General features: G+C 46.3%; 1 protein-coding gene across 1 annotated transcript; it reads right to left on the bottom strand.

Moving 5' to 3' along the window:
* DLX5 (distal-less homeobox 5) lies at nucleotides 1-4530 on the bottom strand. The gene is made up of 3 exons (XM_036429350.2): nucleotides 3938-4530; nucleotides 1862-2046; nucleotides 1-723 (listed from the first exon to the last, which is right to left on the bottom strand). The coding sequence occupies exons 1-3, from the start codon at nucleotides 4293-4295 to the stop codon at nucleotides 391-393; spliced, it is 876 nt and encodes a 291-aa protein (XP_036285243.1). The 5' UTR covers nucleotides 4296-4530; the 3' UTR covers nucleotides 1-390.
* Between the last annotated feature and the right edge of the window lie 15725 nt (nucleotides 4531-20255).

Raw genomic sequence — 20255 nt, 5'->3', positions numbered from 1 at the left:
TTTCATGATCGAAATAATTTTATTTATCCAGAATATACAGTTTAACTCCTCTATCTACACTTATTTACATGGTTAAAACAACATTGAAAAAAGTCTCTTGAAAAGTTGAGGTCATAGATTTCAAGGCACCATTGATAGTGTCCACAGTTGCGCAAAAAAAAAAAAAAGTGTCTGTAAAAAAAAAGGAGGGGGTCAGGGTCCTTTGAAATGCAATAACTTACATGCAAAAAAAAAAAAAAAAAAAAGCTTTACACATGAATCTTTTTTGTTTTGTTTCCGGTTTCCAAACTTCCCCATATGAATTCCTTTCTTTTATGATTTTTCTAAAACAGCAAAACACAGCAGTCCCAAAAAAAAAAAAAAAAAAATCAGCAAGAGAAAGAGGCTGGTCTAATAGAGCGTCCCAGAGGCCAGCGCCAGCGGGTGCTGTAAGGAGCCGGGCGGCGGCAGGTGGGAGTTGATGGAGCTGGCGGCGCTCGGGTACCAGGAAGCCGAGTTCTCCAGGTGGTAGCTGGACGCGGGGGACTGGTTGGAGGCCGGAGGGTGGGCATGAGGGTGGTGGCTGAGCGAGCGCGATGAGCCCTGAGGCTCCCACACCGCCGGAGACTGCGGCGAGTTACACGCCATGGGGTCGCTGGAGCTGGGGCTGTGCTCCGGGGGCATCTCCCCGTTTTTCATGATCTTCTTGATCTTGGATCTTTTGTTCTGAAACCAGATTTTCACCTGGGTGGGGGGGAGGGGGAGGAGGGAGGAACAAAGGCACAGGTTACCGGAACACTCTGAGGCATCTTCGGCCCCCCGCGGCTCTGGGCCTTCTGTCCCGGACCGGGGCCCGGGGCGCAGCCTGCATGTCCGGCCCCAGAGGGCGCCCTGGCGGGATCGGCGCGCCGGAGCCGCCGCGAGGGCACGACCCCGAGGCTGTCTTTTGTGTGGCTTGGAGGCGCGGGCCGGGGGCCGGAGGGGGAGGGAGTGGGGGGGGGGGAGGGAAGAGGCGAGTGTCCGGAGCCACGTGCGCGCACCTGCAGGCCCACGCGGCGCGCACGGGACGCGGCGCCCACGTCTGCACAACCGCGGCCGCGCCGTGCCGGCCGGGGCGGTGCAGCCGACACCGGGAGCGGAGCGCGAGTCCCTGCAGGTAGCGCACCGGTCCCCCAGGTCTCCGCACCGGTCCCCCAGGTCTCCGCACCACTCCCTTCACCCCCTCCCCGGCTCCCGGAAAGGTCAGGATCCGCCTGCAGCCCCGGGCGGTGACTCCCACATTCTTTCTTCTTCTCTAGGGCTTGGAGTGGGGGGTGATGGAAACAGGACCCTCCGGGGAAGATTTCCCCCATCCAACTGCGCCCCGCTGCTCCTCCCCCCAGCACCCCCCCTGCCTCCGACCCCCAGGCTCCGCGGCAGCGGGGAAGGGAGTGACCCCTCTCCCAGCTCTCCCGGCCCCGCGGGCCGCGGCCTCTGTCTTCTCTGGGCCTGAAACCCCCGCGAGACCGACGGGCCCGGCTGGCCCGAGAGGCTGCGTGCGTGGCACACATCACTGGTCAGTTTCTCCAGTTTCTCTGCGAGAGCGTCCTAGAAGCAACCCTCCCCGTGTCCCTTAGGAGGCGGCCCCTCGCCCCCGGGGGGCCCGAGGCGGGGGGCATCTCAGGATGAGCGGCGTCTCCATCCCGTCCCCACCGTCGCAGGCGGCGCCCGCGGGTCTGCCTTACTGAGGGAAGGGCGCAGAGTGGTTGTCCGCCTGGATCGCCCGCAGGCGCCCTCCGATCGGCTCCCGCCCTCCCGCCCGCCCGCGGGGGCAGGACCGCGGGGCCCGCCAGGCACGCAGCCCAGGCGGGGCCCTGGCCGGCCCGGCGCGGCCCGCATTTACCTGTGTTTGCGTCAGGCCCAGCGAGGCGGCCAGCTCGGCGCGTTCGGGCAGGGCGAGGTACTGAGTCTTCTGAAACCTTCTCTGTAACGCAGCCAGCTGAAAGCTGGAATAAATAGTCCTGGGTTTGCGAACTTTCTTTGGTTTGCCATTCACCATCCTCACCTCGGGCTCGGCCACTTCTTTCTCTAAACAAGCAAAAAAACAGAACCGGTTAGAGCTTGTCCGCAGACAATGGCGCTTTTGCAGAACCCTCACCTCCAGGCCTGGGGTTTCTTCCCGGGCAGGCTTCCCTCGGGGTTCCCCATCCTACCTACCACCTCTGCTCCACACGACCCGGGGAGACCCGTGCCCCTCCCCCGAAGGTTGCAAAGGCCAGGTAGTCAGCCTCGGATCAATTCCCTACGCGGCTCATCCAGCTTCCCCGGGGCTGGCGAAAAGCGCGCTGGACAGCACAGTTCCCTCCTCTGCGCCCCTGTAGCTTCACCCGGAGGACTTGTGTTTACGCTCTCGTGCGTTTCTGGAGTGACCATGGCCATCCCCTCCCTGCCAGCGTCTGTTCGGGAGCCCACCGAGGCCGGACCCAAGCGCTGGGAAGATGCTAACCGAGGTCTCCAAAGTTCAAAGTCCCACAAGCAAAACTGTGCTCCTTCCATTCAGTAGCAAGCGGTCCGGGCCATGGCAGACAGAGGGCCGATTATGCAGCCCCCATAATCTCCCTGCCGATCTGGGAGGGCACAGATGTGTCTGGTTTCTTTTACAAATAGACTTAATACGTTCTTGGGCCCAAAGGAAAAAAAAAAATCTTTCACTTATGCAGGAAATGCAGAGACACTGAGAAAGGAACAGAAGACGTTCTCCCTCCATGGCTGTCTTTTTTTAATGTAGTTTAACAAGAAGTCACACATTGAAAAGAAATCGTTGGTGGGGTGTTTTCGTAAAAAAGGGGCAGCAGGTCAGGACGAATTTCTCAAAATCCTGAGTATAGAGGACGGGGAGGAGGGGGGGGGGGGTTTTGAGACTTTCTGAACGCATGCTTTCCAAAGGTGCCCTGGAGCCAAAAGTCCCCTTTCCCACCTTATCAGAAGTGCCCATCTCTGGAAGGGGCGGAAAGCCTCTCCCTGGTGTGTGTGTGTGTGTGTGTGTGTGTGTGTGTGTGGCCAGCTCCTGGGAGAGGAAGGGTGGAGGATGAGGGCTGTGGTCTGGATTCTGCCAGAGCAGGGGATGCTAATATTAGCAGGATTATTAATGTGCTGGTGGGAAGAGATCAAACCCGACCAGCAAAACCTCTCCAAGGAGACCTCATGCCTCTCTTTCTTTACCGCCCAAGCTCACTAAACCCTCTTAAACTCTCCGCCTAAGTTTCAAGGCAGCTGAAGAAGGAGGAGGTGGGGAGGAAGAAGACAAATTTTAGGCACCCAAAGAGGGAGAAACAAAGTGTTCAATAACGTGACCCCTCAGCAACCCTCCTCCATCTTTATATGGCTTTTTGTGTTTCTGGCATTGCTTTGGGTAAACTGCAAGGCTCTCCTCCTCCCCCCCTTCCTCAGGCAGCCTGCGGCTCCCAGGCCCCCACCCCATCCCACCCGGAGCGCTCCGGGCTCCAGCGCGACGCGACCCTGGCTCCTGGCTGCTTTCAGACAAACCCCGACGGCGACGGAGCCCCGCAAGCAGCCTTCCACTCCCACTCGCACCCACCGAGCACGCTTACCCAAAATTCCAGCAACCAACCTCCCCTGTATTACGCAAACGCCACCGGGGCTGCTAGATTCTTTCTCCTCTCCACCCCTACTCCCTTTCCAGCCCAGCCTGCTACCTGACCAGGCGAGCTGGGAACCCAGCGACAGAGCACCCCCTTCCCACCCAACCCCATCCCAGTCCCAAGCAAGGTGCCGGAGGGGAGAGACCCTGGCCCGAACCCCCCACCAGCTTCTCTTACTAAACTCCCCCTGAAGTGCTGGCCTGGGGACCCACTCCCTTCTGCCACATGCGCCCCCCCCCACCCCCACTGCAGTGGATGGCGTGGAGGGGGACCCCCAATCTCCCACCCACCCCACTTGGCCCCTCCAGAGCCCGTACCTGGCTGGCTGGCGGCGCCGGGCACGCGGTTGTAGGCGCCGCCGTACTGGTGGTAGGGGCTGGCGTAGCCATAGTCGGCGTAGGCTTTGGCGGGGTAGCCGCCGGCGGCGCCGCCCGCGCCGGGGTACTGGTACGGGTAGGGGCTGAGCGCCTTGCCGCCGTAGGAGGCCGAGGTAGGAGAGCAGTAGCCGTGCGGGGCCGCGCCCGCGGGGCTGTAGTAGTCGGAGTCGGTGGCCGAGGACTCGGGCAGAGTGGGCGACTCCTGGGGCGGGTGGTGCATGGCCGCGGATGTGGGGAACGGGGCTTGGAAGTCGCCGGATCGGATGCTGGGGACCCTCCTGTCAAACACCCCTGTCATCGCTCCCCGGCGGGCGGGCGCGCGGGGCGGGCGGCGGCTGTCCCGGCGGCGGTGGCGGCGGCTGCTGCCGAGGTGCGGCGGCGGCGGAGTTGCTCTGGTCTAAGCAGACATGGCTGTGGGAGCGAGGGAGGAGGAGGAAGAGGAGGAGGAGGCGGCGGCGGCGGCGGCGGCGAGGAGGAGGCTGGGAGTCGCGGAGCTGTGTCTCTGGCGGGCGGACTGCTGGCGGAGGCGCAGCACAGCCTTGGTTAAATCCTTAATTGCACGCTTACGCACAGCGGGGTGGATCGGGTTCCATTGGCCAGGGCCTCGGGAGCAGCAGCAACACCCCAACTCGTCCAACTAGTTTTAACACAACAAAGCATTGCTTAAAAAAAAAAAAAAAAAGAGGGGGAAAAAAAAAGTAGGGATGAGGGAAGTGTGTGTGTGTGTGTGTGTGTGCGCGCGCGCGCGCACACACACACACACACACACACACGTTGGGGAAAGGGGGGGAGAGGGGGTGTCTCAGTGAATCTGTTTTCAGTGAAAACCAAAGAAAACGCAGAAGCCCAAACGCTAGCTTTGTGATGTCCGGAGACAATGTGTTCCAATCAGCAGCTTCGGAAAGTGCTCATGTTTTGCGGATGAGGTCAGCCACGGGTCCTTCTTTGCTCCCCATCTCTCCATCCGCTTGGGCTTCACCAGGGGGTAGTGTGGAGGTGAACAGTGATAGGCAGTGGGGAATGGGGGAGGGGGTGATGGGGAAAAGGAACTGAGACTACTTTTTATTGGGGTGCTGGGAGTCAAGTTGTGTCTTACATGCGTTGAAAATTTGCAGGTTTTTTTTTGGGGGGGGGGAGGCAAATTTGCAACAAGCACTTCCCTGGCGTGAGATAAATATTTCACAGAAAAAGGCTGGGTAAGGATGCTCATGAATGCACACTTGTTCATTCGGCAGTGAATGGCAGTTGCTGCAACCCTAAGTCCCTACAATGAGTTTAAAATGTTACTGTCTTAAGCACAAATAACTTAATGATGCCCAAATAGCTGGCCCCAAAGAAGCCAGCAGCGCCACATTTTGTGCAATATTCGCATCCATCCAGCTGCTATTGCAAGAGAGGGGCTGGAACTCTGTTCAGAAGTTAAAGGGCTCCTGCAAAAGTGAATGGTCCACGCATGACCTGTCATCCCAATGGGCCAAATGGGAACCCCAAGAAGATAGACGTAGACAAGAATGAAAGCCTGTTTGGGAGGTTGGGTGAAGCCCACCAATATTCCCCTCCCAGCCTCATGGGTATGGCACCATTTCCAGGTCCAGATTCCTTTGCTTCCCTGACTTCCAGACATCTTAGCTCACATGCAAAGGGACAAAAGGCGCAGGAACCGACCACTGGGTGTTCATGGTCCAGAGAGTTCGCTTTCATGACATGTCACTCTTGCTCTAGTGATGATCCAGCTTAAAGTAGGCAACCCCAGGAACTGGACCTTGATTTGGGCCTTTTCAGCATCCTCCTCCAGAGTGTTGTCTGAGACTAGGAACCTAGGAGCTCCCCCAGACACCCAGGCAGGGAGGGTCTGTTTTCTCGTCATTCTGTCCACTCTAACCGAAAGAGGAGCCTCCATTAGTAGTGGCTAGTGTTAGTCAGGTTAGCCTTACTTTCTGTGGAGCTACCTGGCCCAAAATAAGCCAGCAGGGAGAGTTGGGGGGTTTGGAACTCTTGGCAGGGTGCCAGGCCAGCTCCAGAACACCAGAGCAGAGCAGCCATGCCAGCACCATGCCCCTGCCTCTGCCTCTACCGTCTGGGCGCCCTAGAACCACAGCTGTTGTCGCTTTGCCTTTAGGGGTAACTTAGGAGCTGGCACACTCCAGGCAGGGGAGGGGTGTGTCACAGGGGCTCTCGGCGCCCTCCCCCACTCGCTGGAATCTCCTTTTTGAGGCCTGTGCTCCTGCAGAAGAAAATGAAGGCAACAGAAAAGAGAAGCCAATAGTTTTCCAGGACTTCCTTGAGTCTGATGCCCAGAAAACAGAGCCTGGGCTGCTGGCCCATCCCGACCCCAGGCTGTGGATTCTGACACTGCCATTCACCATCTAGGTTTAGAGCTAGGGAGCATGGAGAGGCTTGACATCCTGGCCTCTGCTCAGGGTAAGTTCTTTGTGCCAATGGAGCCACCCTAAGCGCATCCTGCTGTTTAATGACAGGAATCACATCCCCAAGGCAATGCTGGGGAGGGTCCACGTCGCCTCCTGGAGAAGACAAGTGGCTCAGGAAGTCGGGTGGCCTTCCACTGGTCCCTCCAGCCCTGGTATTTTTAAAAAATTATTCCTTACAGCAGGGACCGGTTTGGCTCAGTGGATAGAGTGTTGGCCTGCGGACTGAAGGGTCCCAGGTTTGATTCGGTCAAGGGCATGTAGCTTGGTTGCGGGCACATCCCCAGTAGGGAGTGTGCAAGAGGCAGCTGGTCGATGTTTCTCTCTCATCGACGTTTCTAACTCTCTGTCCCTCTCAATTCCTCTCTGTGTAAAATCAATAAAATATATAAAATTAAAAAAAATTAAAAAAAAATAAAAACTCATTAAAAAAATTATTCCTTACAGGTTTAAAAGTTACAACTTGAAGGGAAATAAGGCAACATGGTTATGACATTGAGGGTGTGCCTAGCCCTGTGTTTAGGCTTTGCTGAGAAGGCAGATTCCAAACAGGGTGGGATGGGAAGTTGCAGACTTTGAGCAACATGGAGACGTTTGGGGTCGGGTGGAGAACACAGTGTTGCAATGTCCAGTGAGTCTTGATTCTGCTAAATGTCCCTTTCCCCTCTCTCCAAAAAAGAGACATTCTCTCTCACATGTTGCACAGGACAGAAAGGAGTGGGGTGGGAGGGAAGGGCTTGGCTTCTTTATTCCAGTTCCCAGAGTGCTGGCCTTCAAGAGCAAAGGCCGCTGCTGGGTACAACTTCCAACCCAGTCTGGGGGCATCTCTGAAGGCCTCTCTCGACTTTGTTCAGCTTCCTCACCAAGTCGACCCCACTGTCCCCTACCCTTGCCTGAGAAGAGAGCGCTAAGTTCAAAGGGGCTGGAGTCCCGTTGTCTGTCCCATGGCCGCACGCGCTCTGGGTGTCCCTGCCCTCGGGTCCTGTGGGCGTTTCTGGTCCGGTGGGTGTTTCTGACCCCAAGGTCTGGACCTTTGTCTTAAGGCCAGTGGACCCGACGCCGCTGCTGCCTCTTTCAAAACCCATCGAAGGGCTCAGGCTTGGAGAAATGGCCCCATGGCACCAAACTTCTCCAGAAGCGCGCTCCCCACGGCGACACGTAGGAAGAACGTGAGTAATGTCATCTCCTAGCAGCCGAAATTTGCAAGGGGCGGGGGTGGGGTGTGTGGTGGTGATGGTGGAGAAACGGGACCCTAAAGTGCAAGTCTTTACCACGAGCGCCACCCAGTGTCCGTGCGGAACAGCGCGCAGATAAAGGGCAACCGGGGTCCAAGGCTGGAGTGGGCCGGCTGGTCCTCCGGGTTTGAGCCCACGACTGCGTGGTTTTCCTTACTCCTGAGAGATTTTTTTCTTCCTTTCGTTTACTCCTTATATTCTTATACGCTTCCTTCCTCCGCACACGAGATCACCTTTTTTTTTTTTTTTTTTTTTTTAGCAGAGATCTGGGGATTTGGGGGAGTGACTTGCTCTGTTCAGCCTCTTGTGGTGACTGGAAACAGTCCAGGCTGACCCTTGTTTCCTAGCGTTCTGAGGAGGCTGACCCTCCTCTAGAAAGACGAGATGCTGGAGAGGCTGAGGGTGAGCCGCTGCTTGTCTAAATTGGCAAGTTAGTGCCCCCTGTGTTTGCAAGGAGAGTACCTCAAAAGTGGAGAGGGGAGATACTTTAGGAACTGCATTAACTCAGCTTTCTCCCTCTGGCCCAATCTGGAAACCTGTGTGTTCACAGGTGTGCCAACAGCAGAACTTCTTTTCCTTTGAGCTTGAAGCTCAGATAAATCAGTGCACATGAAAATATTTAATTTATGAACTTAAGATTATATATATATATATATATATATATATATATATATATATATATATATATATATCACTGTTTTGATTATTTAAAACCTTGTGCACATCAATTCTATACACATAAAGTCAGGCAGGTAAAGGACCCCAGAACATGATACTAGTATTCTTTACATATGCAAACTTGATATAAATAATGTTTCTTGGCTATATAATTTTTATTTTATTTTAGAGAGGGAGGGATGGAGGGAAGAGAAACACTGATCCTTTCTCGCCCTAACACGGGAGAGGATGTGGGGGGGAGGGGGGACATGGAACCAGCAACCTAGGTGTGTATGTGTCCTTATGGGGATTGAACCTTCGACCTCCCAGTGTAAGGGAGGACGCTCCAACCAACTGAACCCATGCCAGCCAGGGTTCGGCTTTAGAATTTTTATCCATGGACTACCTTTCTCTCAAAAGTTCTGTTCCTGGGCTGAGGTTTACTTTACTTTTTATTTGCTATGTTTTATCCATTTCTTTTCTTTATCCAGCGGGGGAATGCTCTCAGAGCAGTTCACTGTCATTATGTCCTTATCGATCACAATCCATCTAAGAGCACTTTTCATCCCAGATCTCAAATACAAACAAAGCTGGTTTCATCAGACATTTGTGGATCTAGACCTGAGTAGTCATTTTATTTAATTGGAACTTCATTTTTCTTTGAGCTAAGACCATTTAATAACTTAAGGTAACAGCCCTGAAATATTCAATTTGATGTTTATCTAAAAGAGACACATTTTTATGAACTGGGATGAGATGGAAGAATAGGAGTGATGATTACAAAAAGTCATGAAGGTTTTCAAAAGGATTACAAATTGTTGGTCATTGGTTTGGGCAACTCAAAGCTGAATAGCCTTTGTGTCTTCCTGTTTCCCAACAGAGAACAAGATGCTCTGGCTTGAAACTGATATTCAGAGGTGGTTCATCTTCTGAGTTACCAAAACTCTTTAATTCTCCACCTCCTTTAGAGTTCTTCCCATGCACTTGAGGCTGAATTAACTACCCATATTTTCTGGCGTATAAGACGACCCCCTAATTTTACAGTTAAAACATAGGTTTAGGCCTATATGCGCTGTATAAGACTACCCCTCCACTTCAAAGAAAAGACTTACTTTGCCATCAAGATCTGCAGCTAATACTTGTGCAATTTTGGTCTTTTGCCCCCGATTTTCGGTTGACTTTTTTTCTTTTCAAAAGTCGTCTTATACACCGGAAAATACGGTAGGCCCAAACCAACCGCTTTGGCACCTATGGAAATTGACAATGAGCTCACCCAGGGAGGGAGGAAAGGGAAAGGGTAAGTAGAAAGAAAGATTCTATCCAGGCTTAAATTAATGACAGTACCCCTTGCCCTCAAGAAAAATGTGTTTGGAATTAAAGATCTCCAATAAAATAATCTCAAAAGATTCACTAGCAGGCAATTATATAAATATTCTGAATAAAATTAAAAGGGGAACTATTTTCCACTTAATTCCAACCTAATAGGATTTTTCAGTTTATTTCCAAATGATAGAGTAGATCATAGAATTCTGCACATTTTGTTTTCATAATTAAAACATTAAAATGTGTTTATTCCTTTAGCAAACATAACTGGCTAGGAAAAAGCCTGAAGTATCCACTCGAATCTATTCTCTATGAGGCGAATTTAGTGTACCACAGCTGAAAACACTTCAAGTTCATCTAAGTAGGAAGTAAATGGGATTATATTATTATATGTCTTTGCAAACAGAAATTGAGGCATATTCTTCATCCTAAACTCAGACTACATCCTCTGGAAAGGAAGAGTTGGCTGTGATACTATTTACAAAACCTTTATTCTTCTTAAAGACAAAAATATTTCAATTAAAAAATACCCTTTGTGGAGTTAAAAGAAGAGTAATCAGCAGATAGGAATTCAGAGCAATGATCCAACTCTGGCCAGGAAATAGCAAGAGCAAAGCTTAACTCATCTTTAATAACATCCCAATTACAAGATCAATTTAGAATCTTAAAGTACATTGTTCCTAAGCCACTGTATTTCTATGATCTGACAACACTGTAAGAAAAAAAAAACACACACAAAAAAACACACAAAAAAAACCCCAAAACAATAAAAACCACTTCTAAAGTCAAATCCATTCAGATTATTCAAACACTGAGTTCGGTGAAACTTGGCCCACGAGATGTATGCACACGGGCAGTTAGTATAATTTTATAGCCTTAATTACATCGTTTTAATAGATTAAAACAAACAGCAAGAAAATATAAAAACCTTTTCTACAGCTGTGTTTACCACCATATGCCTTTTATAGAGAAACAGATTCTTAAACAAGCAGCCAGCCTGAGATAAGAGGTTTCCCTGCTGTGCTCCACAGCACAGTCAGCCAAAGGCTCAGTGCCCACCTGGACCTGCACCCTCTGTGCCCCTGCAGAAGAAAATGAAGGCGACAGAAAGGAGAAGTCAATAGCTTTCCAAGTGAAGTGTAGCTGACAAGGCAACGGAGTCACTTTTAAAATCATGGGCCGAAAAGATGCATTATTCTCTTTGCACCCAGGATCATCGTAGTAGTCAATTTACATAGCCCATGGGCAGTTACTGCAAATATTGCTTCTGCAACATGAAGTCTTCAGTTTCACTTCACTGTCTCAACATAGCAGGCTCTTGGGTGGTGCATTTAGCAAAGTATTAAGATATCTATATTCATACAATTTATTGCCACATCCTGGTTTACAGTTTTGGGTATTGACTGTGTGTCTCCAGTGGTTTGAATGCATTTTCACACTTTTACTCCCAACTGATGTATGCGTTTTGATTGGTTACTTGGGAAATCAAGAAACCCTGGTTGATGCTGCAACTTTTTCAACAGACCTCACTTTGCAGGCAACATACTATGTGTCTACCTTCAATATTGCTTATATAAAATGGGGTTTGGAGGTGTGGGTGTGGATGAAATGGTGAAGAGGATCAAAACTAACAGTCATGGGGATGTAATGTATAGCATGGTGACTATAATTAATAATATTATATTGCATATTTGAAAGTTGCCAAGAGAGTAGATCTTAAAAGTTCTCTTCAGGAGAAAAAAAAAATTTGTAACTACATGTGGTGATGGATGTTAACTAGACTTGTGAGCGATCATTGCACACTATATATTGTACAAATATAAAATCATTATGTTGTACATCTGAAACTAATATCATGCTAAATATCAATTATTTCTTAATAGAAACCTTAATAGAAAAAATAAAATAGTGTTTAGGGGTATCTGGAATTTGTCTTACATGTTTTAGGAATCATTGGCACTATAAAGGGAAAAGATACTTTTTTTTTTTTTTTTATGAAACTCTGGACTTCAGCTAGCCACAGAATATATACAGACATTGCATTCAATCCTCTCAAAGGGAAAAAAAAAGCTTAAGTGGAAAGCAACAAAGTAAATAACAGATAGAGGTTAGAATAGCTGTATTCATACATGGACAAAATCAGAATGTACTGTGGATGCATATTCTCTCCCTACACTTCTCCATTGCCTCCTTTGTTTATTTGAGTCTCGCTGCATCAGGGGTGTACTGTTTTACAGCTTTTTCACACTTGCTATTTAAGAGTTTCAGACACTTTCAGAGTCATGTTACAGAGTAGCTGTGCTAGGTCGCGGGCAGTTAACCTGCACAGTGAACTTGGAGGGGATAAGGAGAAATATTTAGCACTGGGAAAGAGAGATGGACCAAAGAAATCATCTTTGCTACAGTGATAATATTTTTAATAGAATTATTCCCAAAGTCAGTCAATTAGATGTAAAACTCAGGGCTGTGGGGGAGTTTTTAGTAATTAAAATCACCTGGTAAACTTTCCCTAACTTGCAAGAACAATGGAAAAGATTAGAAGAGAAATCGAAGAATGGAAAGCAAAAAGATAGAAACAGCCAGGCATTAATAGCCACCCATCTCTCTGGATTAGAATAATCATGGGGGTGGCATTTAGGAAAAAGCATCTGTCCACCCAAGGGTTGTCCTTTGGGGAACACCTCCTAGAGCAGTTGGAATGGATGGAGTAGAATTGCTAATGTCAGTTCTCTTTGTGACTTTGTTTTACTAGAATCATTAAAATCCAACATGGCCCTAAATATCACAGTTTAGGGGAGAAAAATGTTCTCTAAGTTTTTTCTAGTATGTTGTTAGGCTCTGTTCCACTTCATAGTCTCATGGTGAACATTTGGCAAGTCTTTTGCAAATTTTATAGACCTTTAAATGGTTTTCCCAAAGGGATTTTACATATAATTCACTTCTCCTTTCACAGTAGCCTTGAGGAGTAGCTATAGCAGGCTGTTATAGGATGGTCTTCAACTTTTATATATTTGCCCTTCATTTAATTTGAACTAGCTCCTATTCCGTCTTGGCACTCCTACCCCATCCTTTGTTGGAGGGTGTGAGCCATGATGTGCTGGCACCACCTGCCAGTAACTATAGCGGGGAGTAAAGCACCTAGGTTTTGAGGGCCAGTGTGGCCAATGCCCAGTGCATATCCTGTTCACCCTCCACTATTCCCGGGAGTACCCAGTTCTGGAACTGCTGGCTCGTGTGGGGCTGCCATCTCTCCCTGCGTGGCTACTAGTAACTCCCTCTTTCCCACCTTCAGCCATCCTTGCAATCATTATTCTCTTCCCGGGCACGGCAGGCTAAACATCGGGTTTGCCTGAGCTTCTGCCCCAGTCCCATTAGTGGGCCCCTGAAAAAGTGAGCTGCCTGGCTCCGCCCTCCAGGCCCATGGAGCAGCCGCCCCCTCCTCTGCATTCCAGGGGTGGAACAGAGGGAAATAGCTCTGGTAGGAACCACAGTTAGCGACTGTGTTTAGGTCTTTAGGAATAATGTCCACTTTCAAATACATTTATTTTAAATAAAAGGTACCCCTTGAATACCTATAAGACAGATTTCATAAACGGAGGCCCAGAGAGTCCACTTTCATAATAATAATAATAATAATAATAATAATAATCATAATAATAATACCTTGAGTTTGCTTAGAGTTTTAAACTCTTTTTAAAACCCCAAAGGGTTCTCGTATAATTTAGTACTGCTCTGGTAATATTTTTGAGAGGTAGGTAAGGCGGTAATAAACCTGATTTCCTACCTTCCTATTTTATAATACATAAAACTGTACTGTCACCTGGCCAGCATAGCTTAGTGGTTGAGCATTGACCTGTGAACCAGTAGGTCACTATTCGATTCCCAGTCATGGCATATGCCCAGGACATGGGTTCAATCTCCAGTGTGCGGCCTGCAGGAGGCAGCCAATCAATGATTCTCTCTCATCATTGATATTTCTATCTCTCTCCCTCTTTCTTCCTCTCTGAAATCAATAAAAATGTACTAAAAACAAACAAACAAACAAACAAACAACAACAACAACAACAACAAATTGTCCTGCTACTCAAGATTAGTCAGAATGTCATGAGGTTAAAATGCTATCTGTGGTCCCAGGCTGCCCTGCCCCCCATGGACATGTCGTGCGCACGTGCGCGCACACACACACACACAAAGTTGCTCATAGATTAAAGCAAATTTGCTATTCTTTTAAAATAAAAAATACCATTTTTTAGTCATTTACTATGTGCTGATTGTTTTGTGTATGTTATTTCATTTCATCTTTACAACAGCCTATAAGGAGGTGCCATCATTATCCCATTTACATTGAGGACTGTGAGACTGAGTGGTTAAGAACCTTAATTATGCTCTCATGGCCAGTAAGGTTATTGCATGGGGCAATCTCCAAAAAGAAAATCCTATACTCTGTGGGGAATAAAAGCGAAGAATCATGGCGCTATAGATACCAGAATAATATTTCTGTTGTTCCTATCCTTTTTTTTTTTTTTTTTTTTTTTTTTTTTTTTTTGTATTCTGACATCTAAAGAAACATGCAATAAATCTTTTAATTGTAAGGGTTTGCTACATCAACAACCCCCTTTCCCTTTAATGAACCTCACTTTTCTTTGAGACCCATTTGCTGGATATTAGCATCTACAACTTAAGAAAGTAAGTTGAAATATGATGTTTATCTGAGTGATCTTTGCATTGGAGCCAAGAAGATCCAAGGAAAATTGCTCTAATAAAAAGCTTAATATCATAGCTGGTGTTAAATGTCAATGAGCTGTTGGTCCCTGGAACTAATGACCAACCCGCATAAAACCGAGCGAGAAATCCTATTCTACCATTTGCCTTCATTCTCCCCCTCCCCACTTCCACATTCACTTATGCTTCTCACACATCTATCTATAGACTGTTCTGGAAAAAAAAATTCAGCTCCTTATCAAAGGTATGTGTACCTTTGACCATATATATTGTGTCATTTAAACCAGGACACTTTGGAAAGTGAATGGTAATAATTACCCTAGAACATCAAGCATATGTTGGAACAGTCCCAGCCAAACCCTGATTTTATGGTGTATTTCTAACACTACCCCAAATCTTTCAGGAGGCCATTTTTGGAATGTCTAGTATCCTGGCATCGTGGGAATTTGTGTGGTAGGCAGAATAAAGATTCTCTCTAGGGTCCTTGTGGTTCAGCTACTTGACCTATACCCAGGACGCTAGAAGCGGTCAGGGCCACCACCTGCGTTAGTGCAGGTTGTGCACTGCATAGGGAGCCTTGGTGAGGGGAGGATGGGAACTGAAACCCAGCCTGCACCATACTCACCAGCCATGTGCCCAGGGGAGGGGCTGTATACGCCAAGAAAGGTGCCTTCATTTCTTTTTCTTTTTTTTTTTTTTTTTTTTTAAATATTTTTTATTGATTTTTTACCAAGAGGAAGAGAGAGAGGGATAGAGAGTTAGAAATATCAATGAGAGAGAATCATTGATCAGCTGCCTCCTGCACACTCCCCACCGGGGATGTGCCTGCAACCAAGGTACATGCCCCCGACTGGAATCGAACCTGGGACCTTTCAAGTCCGCAGGCTGATGCTCTATCCACTGAGCCAAACTGGTTTCGGCAGTGCCTCCATTTCTAACTCACACTAAGGCACCACATAGACTGGTAGAATCCCTGAGCACAACCAATTCTTTTCTAACTTTCTCCTCATTATAGACTCTGTATCCTTTATTTCATTTTGATTATTATCTTTTTAGTAGTCTTGGCAGAAATCAGGCCTCTATATTTTAAAAATTTCTTAATCTGAGTCCCCCACATAACAGAAAACTTCAGAGGACTGAAACCCGAGGCTCCCAAATGCACAAAAGTATTCTAAAAGGTTTGCTTTACTTCAGATTGGACCTTCCTGAGACTTTTCAAAATCTGGTGTATGGAGAGGATAAACGCTGTGCCTAAACTGACTGTACATGGCACACACGTGTCAGAGGCATGTGCCATATATAGCAGAGATATCACTCTCAATGCCTAAGTTTCTTCAAAGAGTGAACTTGGAGGACTATTACCTTTCACAAAACCTTTAAAATGTACTCCTCGCCCTTGCAAAAGACATGATGATCAGCTGCAATTAACGTTGGATCATAGATCCACAGAACAATGAATATTTAAAACACAAATTGCTTCTGAGAATCATAGTCCTATTCTGGGCTTGAAGACATTCATGTAGGAAATTAAGAAGGAATTTTAATAATAAAAAAAAAATCTCCAGATGAAGAAAATTGGATGAAGAATGCCAGTTTGTCTTTTAAGTTGCCTGAGCACATTTGTCATAACAGACATTGCCCCAGATTGTGGAACCCTTCCCTTCTCACATCTCCTAATGGTAGTAGAACTTACAGTGCCATAATTTCCTTTCATCTTTAACAGTGTTATACTATCCTTATAGACTTACACTGACAGCATTTCATCTTGATCATCAGATCATCTCTCCTGACTTTTGCATGGTGCCCATCATTGCATTATGATGATGGCGCTATACAATTACCAGTGAAATGAATAGGATATTAACATGATTACTGACACACACAAAAAAGTTAGCCCACATGGACATAGCATTCTGCATTTGAAATCATTTTCTAGCTATTAATTAGTCTGCCCAACACTCCTGGGACCCAGTGAAACTTAGTACTTTTTTTTTTTTTTTTTTTTTTTTTTTTTTTTTTTTTAAAGCAAGTAGGATAGTAAAAGAGTGACTTAGACAATATTACAGAACCAGTTAGTGGCTGAACTGTTCTTAAGTTCTTTGACTTTTTGAAGGCTAAAAAAGTTGGATGTAAAGATTGCTAGAAACTAGTCACTGTCTTGGGAGGTCAGTCATGTGAGAAAGTTCCAATCATTTAGGAATTCTACTTCTCCTCTTTTTCCTTTACATAATTATCGAGACAATAAGAAGCAATTCCTCTAGGTTTTGTGAATGTTTGTTGCTCCAAAAACCAGAGTTATTTAAATGCTCAATTTTTTAAAAAATGGAATTGTTTTTGTCTGAGGAAAGGTACCCAATTTTTAATCAGGAAATCAAGTGGTCAAAGGATGAGAGGTAAACAACTTTGGAACTATACAGATCTTGGTAATTGGAAAGCCTCAATATTTTCTCCTAAAATATTTAATAAAGATAAAGCCTAACCAATAACATTTCAAACTTGGGAGCTTCTGTGCTGTCAGGAAGGAGAGGATGAGCTGATTGTCTTAAATCCCAGAATTCACCCTGATTTCCAGTTTAAAGGGAGAAAATTCATTGGTTGTATGAATAGGTCAAGATTTTTGTAAGCTTTTTGAGCCCCAGATTCCTCATTTGTGTAATTATAGAGAAAATATTTATTACAAAGATTATCATAATGGTAACATGAGATGACAGTTGTAACTATCTTGGCTCAGTGCTTGGGCATAGAAGACACTAAGAAGGAGGGACAACCCCTCTAACTTGAGGGATCTTGACTGGCCTGGGAACTAGGGCAGAAACTTTGGTGGCTTGGGAGCGGGGCTTCTCAGGGGACATTGCTTCACTCTTGGCCTCTCTTCTGTTAGGTTCACACTGCCAGGATAGGGCAACATTCCAGAATCTCAGGGATTAATATTTTCCTTGGACACTCTCTGCAATGATTCAGCAGTGAAAGGGAGCAGTGTCAGCAGACAGAGCCTGCAGATGGATCAAAAGCAGTTTGTCTAACTTTGGATAATATTATTCTACCAAATCTTCCCCTCCTGGCTGTAAGAGGAAGGAACCAAAGCAGAATACAGATTTTCACTTTCATTGACTAAAGCCATCAGTCCTGGAATTGCATATATGTTCATATATAGTGACCTATTTACAGCCACCTATTTTGTGACAAAGTAATATTTTTAATCAAATAAGCTCTGGAGGTCAGGAATATTGCATCTTTTATATCTTTTGCACAACTGATAGTGTTTCCTCAAATCCTTGTATTTACACTTTCCTTCTCACTCCCAGCCTCTCTACCTTATTCTAGACCTTCCTCTTCTCAAGTCATCCAATGAGTCTTTCTATTTCCAGGCTCTCCTTGTTCCATTCCATCAACCTCACCCCATCCTGCCTCACCAGTGATAGCTGTGCCCTATGAGATCAGGTCTGAACTCCACATTGTAGCAAAGGCTTCCAGAATCTGTCTCTGACCCAACAATCCAGTCCATTGCCATCTCCTTGAGTTCTCCAAATAATCTAATTTCTTCAGTCAAGCTAAATTCTTCTTTGTTCTCAGATCAAACCAAACACTTTTTCAGCTTTGCATCTTTGACTATTCTGCCACTATTTTGGGGTTCAATGTAGAAAGCAGAAGTCACTCTAGATGTTTTATTATTTAAAAAATTGATTTCAGGGAAAAAGGGAGAGGGAGAGAGATATAAAAAAACATCAATGATGAGAGAGCATCATTGACTGGTTGCCTCCTGCATGCCCCACACTGGGGGGGGGGGGGGGGGGGGGGGGGGGTTTAAGCCTGCACTCTGGGTATATGCCTTGCCTGGGAATCGAACCCTGACTTCCTGGTCCATAGGTTGACACTCAACCACTGAGCTGTGCCAGCGGGGCTAGATGTATCAGGGGTCCTCAAACTTTTTAAAGTGGGGGCCAGATCACGGTCCCTCAGAGAGCTGGAGGGCTGGACTATATGAACTACTAATTCCTACTGTAACACCTCGGCTGCGCTCACTGCCCAAAAAACCTGGCGGGCCGGATCAGACTCCTCTGCGGGCCGCATGTGGCCCGCGGGCCGTAGTTTGAAGACGCCTGTGACAGAAAGCATTTTAATACAGGCAATTGGGTATTTACAATGGTGTCAGAAGGGCTGGATGAAGGGTCTAGGCTGGGCCTCCAAGGACAAACTCTTAGGATACCATGGAGGCTGCTACTAGGTAGAATAAAAAACATATTGCAGCAAGCTAGAGATCCAAAGCTGCTGCAAGTAATTGCCTCTCAACCAAAAAAGCTGGAGAAAACACACACACTAGAATGTGTTTGAGGAAAGATAAAGCCAAAACCATTTCTATATCATGTAGCTAGCAATAAAGAGCCAAAAGGGGCATGAAAATGGTCTTTCCTCACTTCTGCTTTCTACATGGAATACAATGCATACCATTGCATCCAGAATCCTATTGCAAAGAAATTTTGGCATACGTGAAGACAACTAGGAAGAAGGTCAATGGAGGTTGAAAGAGCCAGTCCATGGCTTTACATCAGTTCTCTATCTATCTATCTATCTATCTGTCATCTGTCAATCTATCTATCTATCTATCTATCTATCTATCTATCTATCTATCTATCATCTGGTCTCTTCCTTCTCTACCAAAATTTACCCATTTCAAGGCTCAGTTCAAATGTCTCCTCCAGGCAATAGCAAGCAATGTCAATGATCTTTATACTACTTAGTCATCCTCCCCCAACATTGTAGAGATGGTGCATATGTGGTTCACACAGCCACATCCTGTTATTTACACCCTTGACAGCCATTCCACTTGAATAGTGATATTAAAGCACAGTATTTAGTTAGATATTAAAGCACAGTATTTAGTTAGCTGGGGATTAGCTTCAGAATCCCTCTTGTCACAGTACTACAATCAGCCTCAGTCAACTGACAATGACAACTTTGACAACCGACAATGATGCTTCTGGTGAACCCTGTTTGCTATCCCTAATGTCTATGCTGCAGGCATTTTGGATGGCCTTTGGTTGTATTGGATTGCAATTCTGACTTGATTGTTCCCTAATCTAAAAGTAGGATGGTCTGCGATAAGATCTCTGTGGATGTGTTGGGAAAAGTAACAGTCTCTAAGGCATAGATTTTTAATCTGGGAAAGGGCTTCAAGAAATAACCTGGTATAACTCTTTGTCTGTAAGCAGGCTAGGTATTATATTTGGTTTTAAAAAATGGGTAAAGTCAGGCCCAGAGAAATTTAGTTTCTAAGATTATACAAACAAGTTATATAGTGTATCTGATAAAAATATATATCCTGTTTTCCCGAAAATAAGACAGTGTCTTATATTTTTTCCTCCCAAAGATGCGCTAGGTCTAATTTTCAGGGAAACACTATATATTGATATATAATATATATATATATATATAATATATATAGACATATACATATATATATTATATATATGTGTGTGTGTGTGTGTGTGTGTGTGTGTGTGTGTGTGTGTGTGTGTTTTCCACATGTTGACTCCAAGTCTTTTCTGCCCCATTGCTATGATGTCACAGAAGCCTTGCTAATAATGAGGTGCCATCCTGGGGAGAAACAGGGAGAGAGAATCTGAAAGATGAAGCAGCTTTCAAAAAGAGACTTAGTTACTGCAAAGTGACTTTAAAACAGGGAGTCTAAGACACTTGAAGTTTATGTGTTCTTAATCCCAGATTTATAATTACAGCTGGAGTCTAATAGGGAAGATACAATTGGTTATAAAAAAATGAAGAAACAGGAATGTTTTTCTTGCACATACAATTTACAAATTTGAAGTCTTGCTTCATTTCTCCTTCTGTGGAAAATAGCTTAAAGATGGCTCAAAATTTTCATGCCTCTATGTATTT

The sequence above is a fragment of the Pipistrellus kuhlii genome, unplaced genomic scaffold (assembly GCF_014108245.1).
Source record: "Pipistrellus kuhlii isolate mPipKuh1 unplaced genomic scaffold, mPipKuh1.p scaffold_m20_p_10, whole genome shotgun sequence".
Classification (NCBI taxonomy): domain Eukaryota; kingdom Metazoa; phylum Chordata; class Mammalia; order Chiroptera; family Vespertilionidae; genus Pipistrellus; species Pipistrellus kuhlii.
This window is presented reverse-complemented; position numbering and strand designations above follow the sequence as displayed.

What these genes read in the sequence shown, in the direction of transcription:
- DLX5 (XM_036429350.2), bottom strand. Translation starts at nt 4,295, where the DNA reads ATGACAGGGGTGTTTGACAGGAGGGTCCCCAGCATCCGATCCGGCGAC. An exon ending in CGGCGCCGCCAGCCAGCCAG is followed by an intron (nt 2,047 to 3,937) that starts GTACGGGCTCTG and finishes TTGCTTGTTTAG; the next exon opens with AGAAAGAAGTGGCCGAGCCC. An exon ending in TGGGCCTGACGCAAACACAG is followed by an intron (nt 724 to 1,861) that starts GTAAATGCGGGC and finishes CCCCCCACCCAG; the next exon opens with GTGAAAATCTGGTTTCAGAA.